At 37.8% G+C, this 26,623-nt stretch overlaps 1 protein-coding gene across 1 annotated transcript in view; it reads left to right on the top strand.

The window, feature by feature from the left end:
• Nucleotides 1-26,623, top strand: part of LOC100377612 (coiled-coil domain-containing protein 112-like) — a 62,707-nt gene that overhangs the window by 16,112 nt on the left and 19,972 nt on the right. Inside the window, exons 3-4 of the mRNA XM_085506860.1 lie at nucleotides 12,834-12,955; nucleotides 16,026-16,115. Coding sequence (XP_085362986.1) covers nucleotides 12,834-12,955; nucleotides 16,026-16,115 — 212 coding nt within the window. The remainder of the gene's footprint in view (nucleotides 1-12,833; nucleotides 12,956-16,025; nucleotides 16,116-26,623) is intronic.

The following is a 26,623-nucleotide window of genomic DNA, read 5'->3' as shown; positions in this document are numbered from 1 at the left end:
TGTTTGTGATGTAAGCGGATGAGATTTTTAATACAAAATGTCACGTTTTGTAAATTCAATAAAATTGTGTGCATTTCATGTATTAAAAATTGTATTTACTACAACAAACGTATTGTTTTTGATTCAAAATAATGTTTTTATTTAGTTAAGAAAATACTTGGTGCGATGATATTTTTAATATTGTGCACCAACTATCTGTCGAATTGCAAATGTCAAAAAGGCCTGAAATGCAAATGGCTACAAACTAAAGACTGCGTCACACGAAGTCACGTGATAAACACGCGAGATTCATGTCATAAACACTGTTTAATGCATACACAATAAACATGTATTTACGACACAAACACTCAAGTTTCAGTATAAAATATTTTATTGCCATAAGGGACGCTCACCGTGTCCCACCTAAGCTGCACTACACAAGAAAAAACAGCGAACATAACAATAGGCGATACACTCTGCATGGTAACACGGTGAGCACCCAGACATGAAACATAACAATAGGCGATACACACTGCATGGTGACACGGTGAGCACCCAGACATGAAACATAACAATAGGCGATACACACTGCATGGTAACACGGTGAGCACCCAGACATGAAACATAACAATAGGCGATACACACTGCATGGTAACACGGTGATCACCCAGACATGAAACATAACAATAGGCGATACACACTGCATGGTAACACGGTGAGCACCCAGACATGAAACATAACAATAGGCGATACACACTGCATGGTAACACGGTGAGCACCCAGACATGAAACATAACAATAGGCGATACACACTGCATGGTAACACGGTGAGCACCCAGACATGAAACATAACAATAGGCGATACACACTGCATGGTAACACGGTGAGCACCCAGACATGAAACATAACAATAGGCGATACACACTGCATGGTGACACGGTGAGCACCCAGACATGAAACATAACAATAGGCGATACACACTGCATGGTGACACGGTGAGCACCCAGACATGAAACATAACAATAGGCGATACACACTGCATGGTAACACGGTGAGCACCCAGACATGAAACATAACAATAGGCGATACACACTGCATGGTAACACGGTGAGCACCCAGACATGAAACATAACAATAGGCGATACACACTGCATGGTGACACGGTGAGCACCCAGACATGAAACATAACAATAGGCGATACACACTGCATGGTAACACGGTGAGCACCCAGACATGAAACATAACAATAGGCGATACACACACACTGCATGGTAACACGGTGAGCACCCAGACATGAAACATAACAATAGGCGATACACACACACTGCATGGTGACACGGTGAGCACCCAGACATGAAACATAACAATAGGCGATACACACACACTGCATGGTGACACGGTGAGCACCCAGACATGAAACATAACAATAGGCAATACACACTGCATGGTAACACGGTGAGCACCCAGACATGAAACATAACAATAGGCGATACACACTGCATGGTGACACGGTGAGCACCCAGACATGAAACATAACAATAGGCGATACACACTGCATGGTAACACGGTGAGCACCCAGACATGAAACATAACAATAGGCGATACACACTGCATGGTGACACGGTGAGCACCCAGACATGAAACATAACAATAGGCGATACACACTGCATGGTAACACGGTGAGCACCCAGACATGAAACATAACAATAGGCGATACACACTGCATGGTAACACGGTGAGCACCCAGACATGAAACATAACAATAGGCTATACACACTGCATGGTGACACGGTGAGCACCCAGACATGAAACATAACAATAGGCGATACACACTGCATGGTGACACGGTGAGCACCCAGACATGAAACATAACAATAGGTGATACACACTGCATGGTGACACGGTGAGCACCCAGACATGAAACATAACAATAGGCGATACACACTGCATGGTGACACGGTGAGCACCCAGACATGAAACATAACAATAGGCGATACACACTGCATGGTGACACGGTGAGCACCCAGACATGAAACATAACACTAGGCGATACACACTGCATGGTGACACGGTGAGCACCCAGACATGAAACATAACAATAGGCGATACACACTGCATGGTGACACCGTGAGCACCCAGACATGAAACATAACAATAGGCGATACACACTGCATGGTGACACGGTGAGCACCCAGACATGAAACATAACAATAGGCGATACACACTGCATGGTGACACGGTGAGCACCCAGACATGAAACATAACAATAGGCGATACACACTGCATGGTGACACGGTGAGCACCCAGACATGAAACATAACACTAGGCGATACACACTGCATGGTGACACGGTGAGCACCCAGACATGAAACATAACAATAGGCGATACACACTGCATGGTGACACGGTGAGCACCCAGACATGAAACATAACAATAGGCGATACACACTGCATGGTGACACGGTGAGCACCCAGACATGAAACATAACACTAGGCGATACACACTGCATGGTGACACGGTGAGCACCCAGACATGAAACATAACAATAGGCGATACACACTGCATGGTAACACGGTGAGCACCCAGACATGAAACATAACAATAGGCTATACACACTGCATGGTGACACGGTGAGCACCCAGACATGAAACATAACAATAGGCGATACACACTGCATGGTGACACGGTGAGCACCCAGACATGAAACATAACAATAGGTGATACACACTGCATGGTGACACGGTGAGCACCCAGACATGAAACATAACAATAGGCGATACACACTGCATGGTGACACGGTGAGCACCCAGACATGAAACATAACAATAGGCGATACACACTGCATGGTGACACGGTGAGCACCCAGACATGAAACATAACAATAGGCGATACACACTGCATGGTGACACGGTGAGCACCCAGACATGAAACATAACAATAGGCGATACACACTGCATGGTGACACCGTGAGCACCCAGACATGAAACATAACAATAGGCGATACACACTGCATGGTGACACGGTGAGCACCCAGACATGAAACATAACAATAGGCGATACACACTGCATGGTGACACGGTGAGCACCCAGACATGAAACATAACAATAGGCGATACACACTGCATGGTGACACGGTGAGCACCCAGACATGAAACATAACACTAGGCGATACACACTGCATGGTGACACGGTGAGCACCCAGACATGAAACATAACAATAGGCGATACACACTGCATGGTGACACGGTGAGCACCCAGACATGAAACATAACAATAGGCGATACACACTGCATGGTGACACGGTGAGCACCCAGACATGAAACATAACACTAGGCGATACACACTGCATGGTGACACGGTGAGCACCCAGACATGAAACATAACAATAGGCGATACACACTGCATGGTGACACGGTGAGCACCCAGACATGAAACATAACAATAGGCGATACACACTGCATGGTAACACGGTGAGCACCCAGACATGAAACATAACAATAGGCGATACACACTGCATGGTAACACGGTGAGCACCCAGACATGAAACATAACAATAGGCGATACACACTGCATGGTGACACGGTGAGCACCCAGACATGAAACATAACAATAGGCGATACACACTGCATGGTGACACGGTGAGCACCCAGACATGAAACATAACAATAGGCGATACACACTGCATGGTAACACGGTGAGCACCCAGACATGAAACATAACAATAGGCGATACACACTGCATGGTAACACGGTGAGCACCCAGACATGAAACATAACAATAGGCGATACACACTGCATGGTGACACGGTGAGCACCCAGACATGAAACATAACAATAGGCGATACACACTGCATGGTAACACGGTGAGCACCCAGACATGAAACATAACAATAGGCGATACACACACACTGCATGGTAACACGGTGAGCACCCAGACATGAAACATAACAATAGGCGATACACACACACTGCATGGTGACACGGTGAGCACCCAGACATGAAACATAACAATAGGCGATACACACACACTGCATGGTGACACGGTGAGCACCCAGACATGAAACATAACAATAGGCAATACACACTGCATGGTAACACGGTGAGCACCCAGACATGAAACATAACAATAGGCGATACACACTGCATGGTGACACGGTGAGCACCCAGACATGAAACATAACAATAGGCGATACACACTGCATGGTAACACGGTGAGCACCCAGACATGAAACATAACAATAGGCGATACACACTGCATGGTGACACGGTGAGCACCCAGACATGAAACATAACAATAGGCGATACACACTGCATGGTAACACGGTGAGCACCCAGACATGAAACATAACAATAGGCGATACACACTGCATGGTAACACGGTGAGCACCCAGACATGAAACATAACAATAGGCTATACACACTGCATGGTGACACGGTGAGCACCCAGACATGAAACATAACAATAGGCGATACACACTGCATGGTGACACGGTGAGCACCCAGACATGAAACATAACAATAGGTGATACACACTGCATGGTGACACGGTGAGCACCCAGACATGAAACATAACAATAGGCGATACACACTGCATGGTGACACGGTGAGCACCCAGACATGAAACATAACAATAGGCGATACACACTGCATGGTGACACGGTGAGCACCCAGACATGAAACATAACAATAGGCGATACACACTGCATGGTGACACGGTGAGCACCCAGACATGAAACATAACAATAGGCGATACACACTGCATGGTGACACCGTGAGCACCCAGACATGAAACATAACAATAGGCGATACACACTGCATGGTGACACGGTGAGCACCCAGACATGAAACATAACAATAGGCGATACACACTGCATGGTGACACGGTGAGCACCCAGACATGAAACATAACAATAGGCGATACACACTGCATGGTGACACGGTGAGCACCCAGACATGAAACATAACACTAGGCGATACACACTGCATGGTGACACGGTGAGCACCCAGACATGAAACATAACAATAGGCGATACACACTGCATGGTGACACGGTGAGCACCCAGACATGAAACATAACAATAGGCGATACACACTGCATGGTGACACGGTGAGCACCCAGACATGAAACATAACACTAGGCGATACACACTGCATGGTGACACGGTGAGCACCCAGACATGAAACATAACAATAGGCGATACACACTGCATGGTGACACGGTGAGCACCCAGACATGAAACATAACAATAGGCGATACACACTGCATGGTGACACGGTGAGCACCCAGACATGAAACATAACAATAGGCGATACACACTGCATGGTGACACGGTGAGCACCCAGACATGAAACATAACAATAGGCGATACACACTGCATGGTGACACCGTGAGCACCCAGACATGAAACATAACAATAGGCGATACACACTGCATGGTGACACGGTGAGCACCCAGACATGAAACATAACAATAGGCGATACACACTGCATGGTGACACGGTGAGCACCCAGACATGAAACATAACAATAGGCGATACACACTGCATGGTGACACGGTGAGCACCCAGACATGAAACATAACACTAGGCGATACACACTGCATGGTGACACGGTGAGCACCCAGACATGAAACATAACAATAGGCGATACACACTGCATGGTAACACGGTGAGCACCCAGACATGAAACATAACAATAGGCGATACACACTGCATGGTGACACGGTGAGCACCCAGACATGAAACATAACAATAGGTGATACACACTGCATGGTAACACGGTGAGCACCCAGACATGAAACATAACACTAGGCGATACACACTGCATGGTGACACGGTGAGCACCCAGACATGAAACATAACAATAGGCGATACACACTGCATGGTAACACGGTGAGCACCCAGACATGAAACATAACAATAGGCGATACACACTGCATGGTAACACGGTGAGCACCCAGACATGAAACATAACACTAGGCGATACACACTGCATGGTGACACGGTGAGCACCCAGACATGAAACATAACAATAGGCGATACACACTGCATGGTGACACGGTGAGCACCCAGACATGAAACATAACACTAGGCGATACACACTGCATGGTGACACGGTGAGCACCCAGACATGAAACATAACACTAGGCGATACACACTGCATGGTGACACGGTGAGCACCCAGACATGAAACATAACAATAGGCGATACACACTGCATGGTGACACGGTGAGCACCCAGACATGAAACATAACACTAGGCGATACACACTGCATGGTGACACGGTGAGCACCCAGACATGAAACATAACACTAGGCGATACACACTGCATGGTGACACGGTGAGCACCCAGACATGAAACATAACACTAGGCGATACACACTGCATGGTGACACGGTGAGCACCCAGACATGAAACATAACAATAGGCGATACACACTGCATGGTGACACGGTGAGCACCCAGACATGAAACATAACACTAGGCGATACACACTGCATGGTGACACGGTGAGCACCCAGACATGAAACATAACACTAGGCGATACACACTGCATGGTGACACGGTGAGCACCCAGACATGAAACATAACACTAGGCGATACACACTGCATGGTGACACGGTGAGCACCCAGACATGAAACATAACACTAGGCGATACACACTGCATGGTGACATGGTGAGCACCCAGACATGAAACATAACACTAGGCGATACACACTGCATGGTGACACGGTGAGCACCCAGACATGAAACATAACACTAGGCGATACACACTGCATGGTGACATGGTGAGCACCCAGACATGAAACATAACACTAGGCGATACACACTGCATGGTGACATGGTGAGCACCCAGACATGAAACATAACACTAGGCGATACACACTGCATGGTGACATGGTGAGCACCCAGACATGAAACATAACAATAGGCGATACACACTGCATGGTGACATGGTGAGCACCCAGACATGAAACATAACAATAGGCGATACACACTGCATGGTGACACGGTGAGCACCCAGACATGAAACATAACAATAGGCGATACACACTGCATGGTGACACGGTGAGCACCCAGACATGAAAACAGTAGAATAAACACAAAGAGAAATAAATATTTAACTGAAATAAAAGCATGTAAAACGACATTGTTCAAAAAACTATACTAGCCCTCAAATGATATTGTTAGAATTAGTAAATGTAGGTAGAAGCAGTGTGACTGCAACTACAGGTAGAAACAGCATGACTGCAACTACAAGGTAGAAAAACAGCGTGACTGTAGCTCTACAAGAACAAGAATTAGTAGGTAGAGGTAGCTCTACAGGTAGAAACAGCGTGACTGCAACTACAAAAAAATCAGTTAGCTATGAGGAAGAAACAGCGAGCACTGTAACTACAATGATATGAACAATGAGATATGAACTAGTATTGGGCCATTCCAGTTTATATCTGCACCCCCCCCCCTGTTGATGAGTTTGTGTGTTTACTTCATACAGGGTATAATTTCCATGGGTGTATGAGTCATACAAAGTTTTATTTCCAAATCACCATTCACCATACAGTGATGGAAATCCAAAACTATAGGTCCTACTTATGGTGTTGATGAGTTCCTTTGTGACACCATACAGAGTTGGATTTCCAAATATCACTCTTATATGCTAATTTACCAAGTTCAAAATTTTATATCTGATAAAGGAAATCCAAACTAGTCCTGATTCACGGTGTTGATGAGCTCATTCGTCCCACCATCATTATCTAATTTCAGAAATAACTATTTCATACTGGCCCAATACAGTCAGAAATCCAAGTTTTTTCAGTCATACAGTGTTGGAAATCCAACCTCATCAACCGCTATGTGGTGAGATAAACTAGGCCATATTTAATTTAGTAGCCATAACTGCCTAGATTTCCAGAATTTGTTTTTCCATACTCGTCTGGATTTCCAGATTCTGTTTCTCCATATACAGTTGGAATTCCGGGGTATTTTCCCCATCATACAGTGCTGGAAATCCGACCTCATCAACAGGGGGGGGTGCAGATATAAACTGGAATGGCCCATTGAGGATTACAATGTTTATCTTGGGGGGAAAATTGCCCACCTAAAAGCAAAGCCCCCAAACGATGCAGATGACCAACTGCAGAGAGACCCCCAAGATGAAATAGTAAAGTAGAACGCAAATAAAAGAAAACACTTAAATATACCTGAAAATACTACAGGCAATCTAATAAATAAACATGCACATGTAAAAACATAAATAGAACTACACTACTCAATATAAACTCCTCTCCTCCACTAAAAGTACATTTATACTAAATGTGACACTACTCCATATCCAAAACTAAATTGTTTCTAACAATCATGGACTAGTGCAGATTAGGCCTCACTTAATGATTCACCTGAGACACGAATGTACCTAGTATAACAGTCTGAGGTCCAACGACCAAGTGTTTTAATCATGTGATCAGGAATGCCCACTTTGGCTGCTGTTGATGCTGCACCGATACGAAATGAATGCCCTGTATATAGAGAGGCATCCAATCCGATTAAGCTTAATAGCTGATGCAAATACTGCAAGAAAACTGTTCGTGTCAAAGAACGATTACCAGGTAAAATAAACAAAGGATCACTTGGCTTAACATTAGGTGGAATTTCGTAACGCTGTGTTAAGTAACTCCGCAAGGCCGAAACTGGGCACAAGTGATCATTAGAGTACAGAGTAATGATGGTGCCTTTATGGCAATGATCTGTCTTAGACGCTTTAAGTCTAAGGAAGGCACAAACGTTGCCACTAAACGTAACATCTTCAACACATGAATTCAGTCTCGAATCGAAAAAAAATTAGAAACAGTAAATTCCCCGCAACGTAAGAAGCCGAAAAAAGCTGACAAAATAACTGCTTCTAAAAGGCAGTCTATGTAAGGTGTGAATACTCCCATTCTTAGTGTTTCCACACAACTTGCTACAATATCTGCTGTAAAAGGTGATCTTATCCTACCTACAGGACGTTGTTCATGTTTAATTGCCTTTTTAGCAATAAGTTTAACCTCAAAAGTTCACCGCCTTTACATTTCCAGGGATTCGGTACATCAGACTCAATATAAGCAAACCTAACTCCAGCAATATACAATAGTATAGTAGACGCACTTAAGTGTAAACGTCTGAAACAATGCGTTACAAAAAGCAAAAGCAAAAGCACATTCTCAGAAATCGTAGGAAGACAAGTCACTGAGCATTGAACATTATGCATCAAATTAAACCTGATAAAATGTGATAAACCAGTCTTATAAACTTGTCTAGTCTTCTCCGTCACTGAGGAATTCCACAATTGTTTAACTTCCTGACCTAAACATGGATCACTTCTGAGTATGGTGGACAAAGTGTTTTCTGCAGCTGAGCCGTAGGAGCCAGGCAGCGGAACTTCTGTAATTGCGAACGGGAGAGTGAATCAGCAATGTCATTTCGAACTCCGGGTAGGTTTGTGCAGTGATAATGAAATTATTTTCCATAGCTGTCAAAGTGAGACGACGCATAAGTTTATTGATATCATGGCACCGTGAAGATGCCCTTCCCTTCTTAATAATATACACCGTAGCCTGGTTATCACAGTTAAACCTAATGCGCCTCTGTGACCAATAGCTACCCCATAACAAGGCAGCTATGACAATAGGATATAATTCTAAGAATGCCATGGAAAATGCATCATCTTTCAAACCGATCATCTCTGCTGATCATCCCTGGAAGAATCCTCCGAAACCCACTGTGGATGCAGCATCTGTATAAATTTGCAAATCAGATGCATTGACCAGCTCAGCATCAAGAAACATATGTATACCATTCCAATTCTGCAGAAATACTTTCCACATAGTCAATTCCATGCGGCAATCTTTGTTTAAAGTCACATGATGATGAAGTTTACGCACAGATGATGCCAGCTGCAGCATATAGGATATAAATGACCGCCCCGGCGGAACTACTCTAGCTGCAAAGTTTAAATGCCCTAGCAATGATAATAACTCGCGCTTGGTCACTGTAGTTCTTGTTGTCAGTGATGCTATAATATTAGTTATTCTGTCCTTCTTAATGCCTGGTAGAAAGGCAACCATATCTGCAGAATTTAACATTATCCCTAAGTACTCTAGCTCAAGTAAAGAACCCACTGTTTTGTGAGGTGCTAGGGGAATATTCAAAGACGAAAACAACATAGTCATGATAGCCATAGTACGTATGGCATCCTCCTCAAGAGCGTCAATTGTTAAAAAATCATCAAGTAAGTGGATGATAAAATTTACGTTATACTTATGTTTAGCAATCCAGCATATTGCCTGCGAAAGCCGGTCAAAAATCTTTGGACTTGATCTGCTGCCAAACACAAGCCTGACGAAAAAGTAGTACTTCCCCTTCCACTTAACACCATGTAAGTGCCAAATGGAGGGATGCAAAGGAATCTGCTTGAAAGCATCCGTAATATCATATTTTGACATGTAGGCATGTGTGCCTAAAAGTTGTAGTTGGGCTATGGCATCGTCTACTCTAATATATGACAGAGAATAAAGCTCCTTGTCAATCAACTCATTTAAACTCGGCACCCCTGACAGATCATGTGGGGCTGATAGATCCACAATTAGCCTTTTCTTCTTAGAGTACTTGCCTTCTGCTATTCCCAGTGGACTAACTCTATAAATAGGAAATGGCGGAGTGTCATATGGGCCTATTAGGTAGCACTTATCTAATTCTACTTGCAACAGTCTAGATACAGTGGACTAACTCTATAAATAGGAAATGGCGGAGTGTCATATGGGCCTATTAGGTAGCACTTATCTAATTCTACTTGCAACAGTCTAGATACAGTATGTGGATATCCTTCTGGGCAGAGAAATTATTCCGGCACTCATAACTAGCAGTCAAAAAACCATGTCGAAGGCCTGAACATAAGTGTGAGACAAAATCCCTATCTGGATGTAAACGAAGATCATGTTCCAATTTATCCACCTTAATTGGTGCTCTAGCTGTTGTGGGTAGTCATTGCTTAGATTGTTGGGGCTTGCTTGTGGGTTGTGCCTTTGAACATTTACTTGCTGAATGGTTTTCCCTGCATGAACTACACACATGCAATAGAGGACACTGAGAACGGAAGCAACCCCTCTCAAAGTTGTAATTATTGCAAATTTCACGTCCCCCTTGAAACAAACGAACTCTACCTCTGACATCCATAGAGCCACGAGCTGAAAAATCTTGATTGTCACGCACAGAGTGTTTACGTGGACAAAAATGTTGCGAATGCAATGAACTCTAGCAAAGTGAACATGCCGCTGCTTTACGCCCAGCTGTAAGCCTCATAAAAATATCTGTATCTCTGACTGACCAATCAATATTAATATTCTGCTGCTGCCACCATGCAGCTGCTCTGGTGGTGAACTCCACCAGGTAATCATAAAAAAGACCACCTCCAAAACTGTTGGCCATGGCAATGATATCTGTAGTGTAGAGTTCTAACTCCTCCCGTCTCCCAGGGTAAGCTTCACACATTACGGCTTTGTATTTCCCAAAGGCCATGAGAAATTCACTAAGTGTCAAAGACTTGTTCAAACGTGGGTCCGGGTTCCCTTTAATCTTAATTTCATTTCCCATCGAGTCAGTAATCAATCTGTTCTCTGAAAGTTCATGAGCAGGTATCAATAAGGCAGCGAGATTAACATAATTACCTTCGATTATTTTCTTCTTGAGTGTTGTTGAAATGGACACTATTTTAGGCAGATCGTTCGAAGAAACACCAAACTTATTCTTTTCAATTGAATGACTACTAGTTGACCCGATGTTGGTCGGAGATGTCTCTCTTACTAGGCTCATTGACGAATTTGCAAGACCAGTGCCGTCGTTGTTGCCAAGGCTGGTGGAGGCCGCCATATTGGTTTCTTGGAGCTGACGTATTGCATCGACTGACTCGCGCAAACCTTGCAAATTTTGACGTAATTCAGTTATATCGCGGCGAACCTCGTCATCCGGAACGGTCACTTGTCGATCCCCGGACAAAGCCTGTGAAAGAACCTGGTCAGAAGAGTCTATGAATGAAGGAATGTCCGCCATCACTCGCTGAGTCGGTGTACGGCTTGAAGATATGACGTCATCGGTATTGTTAACAGCATTGCATTGAATCGGTTCAACAACGCGGTCCTTATTTAACTCAAATGTCCGTAAAAGTGCTTTCCTTCGTCACACGAAGTCACGTGATAAACATGCGAGATTCATGTCATAAACACTGTTTAATGCATACACAATAAACATGTATTAAAAAAAAAAAAAAAAAAAAAAAAAAACGTGACTCGATATTTTGTATTTTTTGGTCGGCCACTGAGGGCAACAAAACAATTTTTTTTTTGGCATAAGACTGATGTTAGTTCATCCCTTCAATATGATATGTTAAGTAAAGAATTACACACAGTCAGGCAAATTGAGCTTGATGAAATAAAAAAGATGCATGTGAAAGCTGATGTTATTGATCATAAGAGGGAATATACAAGACAATATATAAAACAGAAATGTAAAGACCAATGTTATCGTCAGTTAAGAAAAAAAAATAAAGAGGCAAAATATCTCACAACTAGAGAAGGAAAGATATTCAATATGCAATGAGATTGAAAAGGACAAATATACAACAGCAAGTAGAAAGTAGAAAAAGTGTAGAACATTTAGCCAATTCTTGGTCTTAACTGAACCAGTTGTATGAACTATTCCCTTGCGGGCAAGGTTTCAATAGTTTTGCTATGTTTGTAAAGTTTATCAGCAACAAAATAACTAAATAGTGGTTCAATGTCACTTTCAATGTTTTCACAACCTGTTAAATTTCTTCAACAGAATTCTTGGTATGGACAGAGAGAAGAATACCCATCTATACAACAAAAGAAGTGAATTCCGCAAATTATTTTGCATTCTAGAAGAGGCTGAATTGAAATTAAACAATGAAAGAAAAGCTGAAAGTAACTTATCTTCTGTATATATTTTACTAGGTTATTTGTAGCATGAATGAAAACTACCTTCATAAATAAATACCAAAAATTAACCTGCTTTATTTCACCCATTTCCCAATATACGTTGATGTACCATATACCAAATGCCATGGTTACTGTATTCTTATAATATCTTGGTCAGAACTTGGTCAAGCATTTTTGCCTTCCTAATCAAAATTCATTGTGAAGCATTTCCTATAGAATTGGTTTTCTGATAAACACCCATTTGTAATTGTTAGTCCCCGTTCGGACGCAGTTCGAAAACGAGGACTTATGTTTTGACCTCCTGGCGTGCGTGTATACGTCTGTGCGTGCGTCCGGACCTGTATCTTAGAAATGCCTGAACCAATCACAATCAAACTTTACACATACATCATACATGATATTATGCATATGCAAGTCAATTTGTTTCAGGATCTGATTCAAGATGGCTGAATGGCGGCCATTTTTGTGCTAAAAATCATAAAAATCAAGCATTTTTCGGCTGTTTACAGATGGATTTTGTTATAACTTAGTATATACATTAGACATTATGGGACCTTGATGCAAATAATTTTGTTTTTCAGATTAGATTCAAAATTGCGGCCATTTTGTTTTAATGAATGTGGTTCTCAGGCCATACATGTATGTCTGACTTGCTTTCACTGATTATGTTCAAATTTTAAATATTTATTATACATCATGTCATAGATAGACAGATGTATTGGTTTGACGATCCTATTCAAAATGGCCAAACGGTGGCCATTTTTGTGCTAAAAAATCATCAAATATCAAGCATTTCTGGCATTTATGGATGCATTTCGTTCAAACTTGGTACATATATTAGACATTACAGGTTCCTGATGCTAAAACTGTATGTCCACCTCTGTTGGGATGAACATTTGTATTATTATACTGAATAAATCTTAAAACCAAAATTATGGCACTCAATCATGGCAATCTTCCAGGTCATCGTTAAAAAGATTTTCAGAGGCAAATTTAATCTTGAAGGATTGCAGGAAATTTACCCTTACCGATTCATATTTATGAATTAATCGGGATTCAGGTACCATAATGTGTGTAACAGAAAAACAACGAACATTCGCGTGGGATTTTTCACACAAACATTGTGAATGGTTCCCCGATACTGATTCCTTTTTAACTTTCAAGTTTTCTAAGACACGGCATACCCTGCTCATGACCAGAGACGTCGTTTACCCTGCTCATGACCAGAGACGTCGTTGAGATGCAGGTGCGATTCCACTTGGCAACGCGTTCTATTTTTTTCCAAAGCGTGTGGTCGGCGCCTTTGATTGCGTTTATTTTGTTCTTTTATTCACTATCACTGGCAGCGTTTGTTTTGTCGCGTCTCACAACTTAATGTCCAAGCTGACTTTGTTTTGGCTGTAAGTGAACTACGTACAGCTCATGAAAGTATTTCGCCCAGAGTTCGCAAAACGGAATACCCTGCAAAATTTGAATCCTTTATTTTATAACGAGACATTGGGCGCAAAAATAAAAACCATAATTGTAAATCAACAAGTTTATGTAACGTGTTAGTCTGCTTGCCAGCCGCCTAGTTAAAAAATTTCGGACAAGTAAGACGGGCGCTGGCCGACATTACATTTGCAAGTATTGTATTTATTTGACAAATTGTACACTACGGTCATTTTATAACAATCGATTGGTCGTTTTTTTCACAGTCTTACTATTCCTGCAGATATTCTTCAATTGTTATAGGTGCCACAGATTTTAACATAATTACAACTTGACCCGTGTTAAACCCAAACCATGCGTGCATGTCAACCGTCACCCTACACACGGTTACTCAACGACATTTTTCGCTCTCCACCAAAAATAGAATGGTTTTATTTCATATTATATTCATGTGTCTGTGTCAGTGCCGTATTTGATTTCACATGTTTGGTTCGATCTTGTTTATGGTGGACATTTTTACTACGTGTATGTATTATTACCAATTTTATATGGCAGTGTGATCCACCATATTTTTTCAACGGTCGTTCTATAAATTTCTGATTGTATTTATTCTTATATTGACATCATAAAAACAAAAATGATACACTTGTACATGAAACAATAGGTAATGAACTGTAAATGCAGACAATTGCGTTGTCAGGCGAGCGATACTTCTGGATTTGCGCGGTCGAAAATAAAGCGGAAATTGTCCGGTCGAATTGAACAAAGCGAGCAAAAAAAAAGCGATCGAAATCCGGAAGCAGGCGGGAGGTTGGGCGAAATGAGTACTGTATGTCTGACTTGTTTTGACTGATTATGTTCAAATTTTTAATATTCATTATACATCATGTCATAGATATACGGATATATTGGTTTGACGATCCTATTCAAAGTAGCCAAATGGTGGCTGTTTCTGTGCTAAAAAAATCCTCAAATATCAAGCATTTTTTGCATTTATGGATGGATTTTGTTCAAACTTATAACATACATTAGACATTACAGGTCATTTTGTTTTAATGATTGGGCTTCTAGAGCCATATCTCTTAAATGCTTTGACTGATTATATTCAAATTTTATATATCATGTTATATATATATATATATATATATATATATATATATACATGTATTCAAAATGGCTGATTTTGAATGCTGTTCCAGAGCTATATCTCTCAATATGGACAAGTACTTGTTTGACGATCAGATACAAATGTCAATCATTTTAATGTTAAAAAATATTCCTGACATGGTTATATTCCAGCTATATTACTATAAACAAAACTTTATGTCTTAAATTTGATAACTAACGGGGACTGTGCCATGCATGGCTTGTTTTTTTTATATCATCTCCCTTCTAAATTGATTTTTTCAATTTTCAAATTTGTTGCCATATCCTCCAAATATTATACATTATAGGTTGTCTGTTTCTGATATGTATATTTATGAATGTCTTACAATCTTATTAGTAAATTAGTAACATTGAGTAGTGTGAGGGAGGTACACAATACAAGACAGTTCTTACATGACAAGAATGTACATTGTACACAGTTTTCAACCACTCACTCAAATTGTGTTTCTTTTCTTAGAGGTGAAGGTGAAACAACAAATTGACAAAATGAGATCAAGTGTTGGAAAGTTTCAGCGTGAACTGAAGGACATTAAACCAACTCCAGAATGTAAGTAGCTTGGTTTAATTGTTACATGTATTGTGTGCTAATAGCTACCATGTGGCACACTGTTGTTCAGGGGAGTATACAATGACCACATGTGTACTATGAAATAGTGTCAAAAGTGTCAAATAATTTATAAATTTGCTAATTCAAAGGAAAGTATATTCTCACAATATTTGGCATTTTATCTAAATTAAGATTCTGTTAATTCATTCATTCAGTGAGTCAATGACATATCACTACTTGTACTATTCATTCAGTGAGTCAATGACATATCACTACTTGTACTATTCATTCAGTGAGTCAATGACTTATCACTACTGCTACTATTCATACAATACCATGATATATCACTACTGCTACTATTCATACAATACCATGACATATCACTACTGCTACTATTCATACAATACCATGACATATCACTACTTGTACTATTCATACAATACCATGACATATCACTACTTGTGATATTCATACAATACCATGACATATCACTACTGGTACTATTCATACAATACCATGACATATCACTACTTGTACTATTCATACAATACCATGACATATCACTACTTGTGATATTCATACAATACCATGACATATCACTACTGGTACTATTCATACAATACCATGACATATCACTACTGCTACTATTCATACAATACCATGACATATCACTACTTGTACTATTCATACAATACCATGACTTATCACTACTGCTACTATTCATACAATACCATGACATATCACTACTTGTACTATTCATACAATACCATGACATATCACTACTGGTACTATTCATACTATACCATGACATATCACTACTGCTACTATTCATACAATACCATGACATATCACTACTTGTACTATTCATACAATACCATGACTTATCACTACTGCTACTATTCATACAATACCATGACATATCACTACTTGTACTATTCATACAATACCATGACATATCACTACTGCTACTATTCATACAATACCATGACTTATCACTACTGCTACTATTCATACAATACCACGACATATCACTACTGCTACTATTCATACAATACCATGACATATCACTACTGCTACTATTCATACAATACCATGACATATCACTACTGCTACTATTCATACAATACCATGACATATCACTACTGGTACTATTCATACAATACCATGACATATCACTACTGGTACTATTCATACAATACCATGACATATCACTACTGCTACTATTCATACAATACAATACCATGACATATCACTACTTGTACTATTCATACAATACCATGACATATCACTACTTGTGATATTCATACAATACCATGACATATCATTACTGCTACTATTCATACAATACCATGACATATCACTACTTGTACTATTCATACAATACCATGACATATCACTACTTGTACTATTCATACAATACCATGACATATCACTACTTGTACTATTCATACAATACCATGACATATCACTACTGGTACTATTCATACAATACCATGACATATCACTACTTGTACTATTCATACAATACCATGACATATCACTACTTGTACTATTCATACAATACCATGACATATCACTACTTGTACTATTCATACAATACCATGACTTATCACTACTTGTACTATTCATACAATACCATGACATATCACTACTTGTACTATTCATACAATACCATGACATATCACTACTGCTACTATTCATACAATACCATGACTTATCACTACTTATACTATTCATACAATACCATGACATATCACTACTGCTACTATTCATACAATACCATGACATATCACTACTGCTACTATTCATACAATACCATGACATATCACTACTTGTACTATTCATACAATACCATGACATATCACTACTTGTACTATTCATACAATACCATGACATATCACTACTTGTGATATTCATACAATACCATGACATATCACTACTGCTACTATTCATACAATACCATGATATATCACTACTGCTACTATTCATACAATACCATGACATATCACTACTGCTACTATTCATACAATACCATGACATATCACTACTTGTACTATTCATACAATACCATGACATATCACTACTTGTGATATTCATACAATACCATGACATATCACTACTGGTACTATTCATACAATACCATGACATATCACTACTTGTACTATTCATACAATACCATGACATATCACTACTTGTGATATTCATACAATACCATGACATATCACTACTGGTACTATTCATACAATACCATGACATATCACTACTGCTACTATTCATACAATACCATGACATATCACTACTTGTACTATTCATACAATACCATGACTTATCACTACTGCTACTATTCATACAATACCATGACATATCACTACTTGTACTATTCATACAATACCATGACATATCACTACTGGTACTATTCATACTATACCATGACATATCACTACTGCTACTATTCATACAATACCATGACATATCACTACTTGTACTATTCATACAATACCATGACTTATCACTACTGCTACTATTCATACAATACCATGACATATCACTACTTGTACTATTCATACAATACCATGACATATCACTACTGCTACTATTCATACAATACCATGACTTATCACTACTGCTACTATTCATACAATACCACGACATATCACTACTGCTACTATTCATACAATACCATGACATATCACTACTGCTACTATTCATACAATACCATGACATATCACTACTGCTACTATTCATACAATACCATGACATATCACTACTGGTACTATTCATACAATACCATGACATATCACTACTGGTACTATTCATACAATACCATGACATATCACTACTGCTACTATTCATACAATACAATACCATGACATATCACTACTTGTACTATTCATACAATACCATGACATATCACTACTTGTGATATTCATACAATACCATGACATATCATTACTGCTACTATTCATACAATACCATGACATATCACTACTTGTACTATTCATACAATACCATGACATATCACTACTTGTACTATTCATACAATACCATGACATATCACTACTTGTACTATTCATACAATACCATGACATATCACTACTGGTACTATTCATACAATACCATGACATATCACTACTTGTACTATTCATACAATACCATGACATATCACTACTTGTACTATTCATACAATACCATGACATATCACTACTTGTACTATTCATACAATACCATGACTTATCACTACTTGTACTATTCATACAATACCATGACATATCACTACTTGTACTATTCATACAATACCATGACATATCACTACTGCTACTATTCATACAATACCATGACTTATCACTACTTATACTATTCATACAATACCATGACATATCACTACTGCTACTATTCATACAATACCATGACATATCACTACTGCTACTATTCATACAATACCATGACATATCACTACTTGTACTATTCATACAATACCATGACATATCACTACTTGTACTATTCATACAATACCATGACATATCACTACTTGTGATATTCATACAATACCATGACATATCACTACTGCTACTATTCATACAATACCATGACATATCACTACTTGTACTATTCATACAATACCATGACTTATCACTACTGCTACTATTCATACAATACCATGACATATCACTACTTGTACTATTCATACAATACCATGACATATCACTACTTGTACTATTCATACAATACCATGACATATCACTACTTGTACTATTCATACAATACCATGACATATCACTACTGGTACTATTCATACAATACCATGACATATCACTACTTGTACTATTCATACAATACCATGACATATCACTACTTGTACTATTCATACAATACCATGACTTATCACTACTTGTACTATTCATACAATACCATGACATATCACTACTTGTACTATTCATACAATACCATGACATATCACTACTTGTACTATTCATACAATACCTTGACATATCACTACTGCTGCTATTCATACAATACCATGACATATCACTACTTGTACTATTCATACAATACCATGACATATCACTACTGCTACTATTCATACAATACCATGACTTATCACTACTTGTACTATTCATACAATACCATGACATATCACTACTGCTACTATTCATACAATACCATGACATATCACTACTGGTACTATTCATACAATACCATGACATATCACTACTTGTACTATTCATACAATACCATGACATATCACTACTGCTACTATTCATACAATACCATGACTTATCACTACTTGTACTATTCATACAATATCATGACATATCACTACTGCTACTATTCATACAATACCATGACATATCACTACTTGTACTATTCATACAATACCATGACATATCACTACTGGTACTATTCATACAATACCATGACATATCACTACTGCTACTATTCATACAATACCATGACTTATCACTACTTGTGATATTCATACAATACCATGACATATCACTACTGGTACTATTCATACAATACCATGACATATCACTACTGGTACTATTCATACAATACCATGACATATCACTACTGGTACTATTCATACAATACCATGACATATCACTACTGCTACTATTCATACAATACCATGACTTATCACTACTTGTACTATTCATACAATACCATGACATATCACTACTGGTACTATTCATACAATACCATGACATATCACTACTGGTACTATTCATACAATACCATGACATATCACTACTGCTACTATTCATACAATACCATGACATATCACTACTGGTACTATTCATACAATACCATGACTTATCACTACTTGTACTATTCATACAATACCATGACATATCACTACTGGTACTATTCATACAATACCATGACATATCACTACTGCTACTATTCATACAATACCATGACATATCACTACTGGTACTATTCATACAATACCATGACTTATCACTACTTGTACTATTCATACAATACCATGACTTATCACTACTGGTACTATTCATACAATACCATGACTTATCACTACTTGTGATATTCATACAATACCATGATATATCACTACTGGTACTATTCATACAATACCATGACTTATCACTACTGCTACTATTCATACAATACCATAACATATCACTACTGCTACTATTCATACAATACCATGACATATCACTACTTGTACTATTCATACAATACCATGATATATCACTACTGGTACTATTCATACAATACCATGACTTATCACTACTTGTACTATTCATACAATACCATGACTTATCACTACTTGTACTATTCATACAATACCATGACATATCACTACTGGTACTATTCATACAATACCATGACATATCACTACTTGTACTATTCATACAATACCATGACATATCACTACTGCTACTATTCATACAATACCATGACATATCACTACTGGTACTATTCATACAATACCATGACATATCACTACTTGTACTATTCATACAATACCATGACATATCACTACTGGTACTATTCATACAATACCATGACATATCACTACTGGTACTATTCATACAATACCATGACATATCACTACTGCTACTATTCATACAATACCATGACATATCACTACTTGTACTATTCATACAATACCATGATATATCACTACTGGTACTATTCATACAATACCATGACTTATCACTACTTGTACTATTCATACAATACCATGACTTATCACTACTTGTACTATTCATACAATACCATGACATATCACTACTGGTACTATTCATACAATACCATGACATATCACTACTTGTACTATTCATACAATACCATGACATATCACTACTGCTACTATTCATACAATACCATGACATATCACTACTGGTACTATTCATACAATACCATGACATATCACTACTTGTACTATTCATACAATATCATGACATATCACTACTGGTACTATTCATACAATACCATGACATATCACTACTGGTACTATTCATACAATACCATGACATATCACTACTGCTACTATTCATACAATACAATACCATGACATATCACTACTTGTACTATTCATACAATACCATGACATATCACTACTTGTGATATTCATACAATACCATGACATATCATTACTGCTACTATTCATACAATACCATGACATATCACTACTTGTACTATTCATACAATACCATGACATATCACTACTTGTACTATTCATACAATACCATGACATATCACTACTTGTACTATTCATACAATACCATGACATATCACTACTGGTACTATTCATACAATACCATGACATATCACTACTTGTACTATTCATACAATACCATGACATATCACTACTTGTACTATTCATACAATACCATGACATATCACTACTTGTACTATTCATACAATACCATGACTTATCACTACTTGTACTATTCATACAATACCATGACATATCACTACTTGTACTATTCATACAATACCATGACATATCACTACTGCTACTATTCATACAATACCATGACTTATCACTACTTATACTATTCATACAATACCATGACATATCACTACTGCTACTATTCATACAATACCATGACATATCACTACTGCTACTATTCATACAATACCATGACATATCACTACTTGTACTATTCATACAATACCATGACATATCACTACTTGTACTATTCATACAATACCATGACATATCACTACTTGTGATATTCATACAATACCATGACATATCACTACTGCTACTATTCATACAATACCATGATATATCACTACTGCTACTATTCATACAATACCATGACATATCACTACTGCTACTATTCATACAATACCATGACATATCACTACTTGTACTATTCATACAATACCATGACATATCACTACTTGTGATATTCATACAATACCATGACATATCACTACTGGTACTATTCATACAATACCATGACATATCACTACTTGTACTATTCATACAATACCATGACATATCACTACTTGTGATATTCATACAATACCATGACATATCACTACTGGTACTATTCATACAATACCATGACATATCACTACTGCTACTATTCATACAATACCATGACATATCACTACTTGTACTATTCATACAATACCATGACTTATCACTACTGCTACTATTCATACAATACCATGACATATCACTACTTGTACTATTCATACAATACCATGACATATCACTACTGGTACTATTCATACTATACCATGACATATCACTACTGCTACTATTCATACAATACCATGACATATCACTACTTGTACTATTCATACAATACCATGACTTATCACTACTGCTACTATTCATACAATACCATGACATATCACTACTTGTACTATTCATACAATACCATGACATATCACTACTGCTACTATTCATACAATACCATGACTTATCACTACTGCTACTATTCATACAATACCACGACATATCACTACTGCTACTATTCATACAATACCATGACATATCACTACTGCTACTATTCATACAATACCATGACATATCACTACTGCTACTATTCATACAATACCATGACATATCACTACTGGTACTATTCATACAATACCATGACATATCACTACTGGTACTATTCATACAATACCATGACATATCACTACTGCTACTATTCATACAATACAATACCATGACATATCACTACTTGTACTATTCATACAATACCATGACATATCACTACTTGTGATATTCATACAATACCATGACATATCATTACTGCTACTATTCATACAATACCATGACATATCACTACTTGTACTATTCATACAATACCATGACATATCACTACTTGTACTATTCATACAATACCATGACATATCACTACTTGTACTATTCATACAATACCATGACATATCACTACTGGTACTATTCATACAATACCATGACATATCACTACTTGTACTATTCATACAATACCATGACATATCACTACTTGTACTATTCATACAATACCATGACATATCACTACTTGTACTATTCATACAATACCATGACTTATCACTACTTGTACTATTCATACAATACCATGACATATCACTACTTGTACTATTCATACAATACCATGACATATCACTACTGCTACTATTCATACAATACCATGACTTATCACTACTTATACTATTCATACAATACCATGACATATCACTACTGCTACTATTCATACAATACCATGACATATCACTACTGCTACTATTCATACAATACCATGACATATCACTACTTGTACTATTCATACAATACCATGACATATCACTACTTGTACTATTCATACAATACCATGACATATCACTACTTGTGATATTCATACAATACCATGACATATCACTACTGCTACTATTCATACAATACCATGACATATCACTACTTGTACTATTCATACAATACCATGACTTATCACTACTGCTACTATTCATACAATACCATGACATATCACTACTTGTACTATTCATACAATACCATGACATATCACTACTTGTACTATTCATACAATACCATGACATATCACTACTTGTACTATTCATACAATACCATGACATATCACTACTGGTACTATTCATACAATACCATGACATATCACTACTTGTACTATTCATACAATACCATGACATATCACTACTTGTACTATTCATACAATACCATGACTTATCACTACTTGTACTATTCATACAATACCATGACATATCACTACTTGTACTATTCATACAATACCATGACATATCACTACTTGTACTATTCATACAATACCTTGACATATCACTACTGCTGCTATTCATACAATACCATGACATATCACTACTTGTACTATTCATACAATACCATGACATATCACTACTGCTACTATTCATACAATACCATGACTTATCACTACTTGTACTATTCATACAATACCATGACATATCACTACTGCTACTATTCATACAATACCATGACATATCACTACTGGTACTATTCATACAATACCATGACATATCACTACTTGTACTATTCATACAATACCATGACATATCACTACTGCTACTATTCATACAATACCATGACTTATCACTACTTGTACTATTCATACAATATCATGACATATCACTACTGCTACTATTCATACAATACCATGACATATCACTACTTGTACTATTCATACAATACCATGACATATCACTACTGGTACTATTCATACAATACCATGACATATCACTACTGCTACTATTCATACAATACCATGACTTATCACTACTTGTGATATTCATACAATACCATGACATATCACTACTGGTACTATTCATACAATACCATGACATATCACTACTGGTACTATTCATACAATACCATGACATATCACTACTGGTACTATTCATACAATACCATGACATATCACTACTGCTACTATTCATACAATACCATGACTTATCACTACTTGTACTATTCATACAATACCATGACATATCACTACTGGTACTATTCATACAATACCATGACATATCACTACTGGTACTATTCATACAATACCATGACATATCACTACTGCTACTATTCATACAATACCATGACATATCACTACTGGTACTATTCATACAATACCATGACTTATCACTACTTGTACTATTCATACAATACCATGACATATCACTACTGGTACTATTCATACAATACCATGACATATCACTACTGCTACTATTCATACAATACCATGACATATCACTACTGGTACTATTCATACAATACCATGACTTATCACTACTTGTACTATTCATACAATACCATGACTTATCACTACTGGTACTATTCATACAATACCATGACTTATCACTACTTGTGATATTCATACAATACCATGATATATCACTACTGGTACTATTCATACAATACCATGACTTATCACTACTGCTACTATTCATACAATACCATAACATATCACTACTGCTACTATTCATACAATACCATGACATATCACTACTTGTACTATTCATACAATACCATGATATATCACTACTGGTACTATTCATACAATACCATGACTTATCACTACTTGTACTATTCATACAATACCATGACTTATCACTACTTGTACTATTCATACAATACCATGACATATCACTACTGGTACTATTCATACAATACCATGACATATCACTACTTGTACTATTCATACAATACCATGACATATCACTACTGCTACTATTCATACAATACCATGACATATCACTACTGGTACTATTCATACAATACCATGACATATCACTACTTGTACTATTCATACAATACCATGACATATCACTACTGGTACTATTCATACAATACCATGACATATCACTACTGGTACTATTCATACAATACCATGACATATCACTACTGCTACTATTCATACAATACCATGACATATCACTACTTGTACTATTCATACAATACCATGATATATCACTACTGGTACTATTCATACAATACCATGACTTATCACTACTTGTACTATTCATACAATACC

Source organism: Saccoglossus kowalevskii, chromosome 13 (genome assembly GCF_978046115.1).
Source record: "Saccoglossus kowalevskii chromosome 13, keSacKowa6.1, whole genome shotgun sequence".
Classification (NCBI taxonomy): Eukaryota; Metazoa; Hemichordata; class Enteropneusta; family Harrimaniidae; genus Saccoglossus; species Saccoglossus kowalevskii.
The sequence above is the reverse complement of the archived record's forward strand: the minus strand, read 5'-3'. Positions and strand labels throughout refer to the sequence as shown.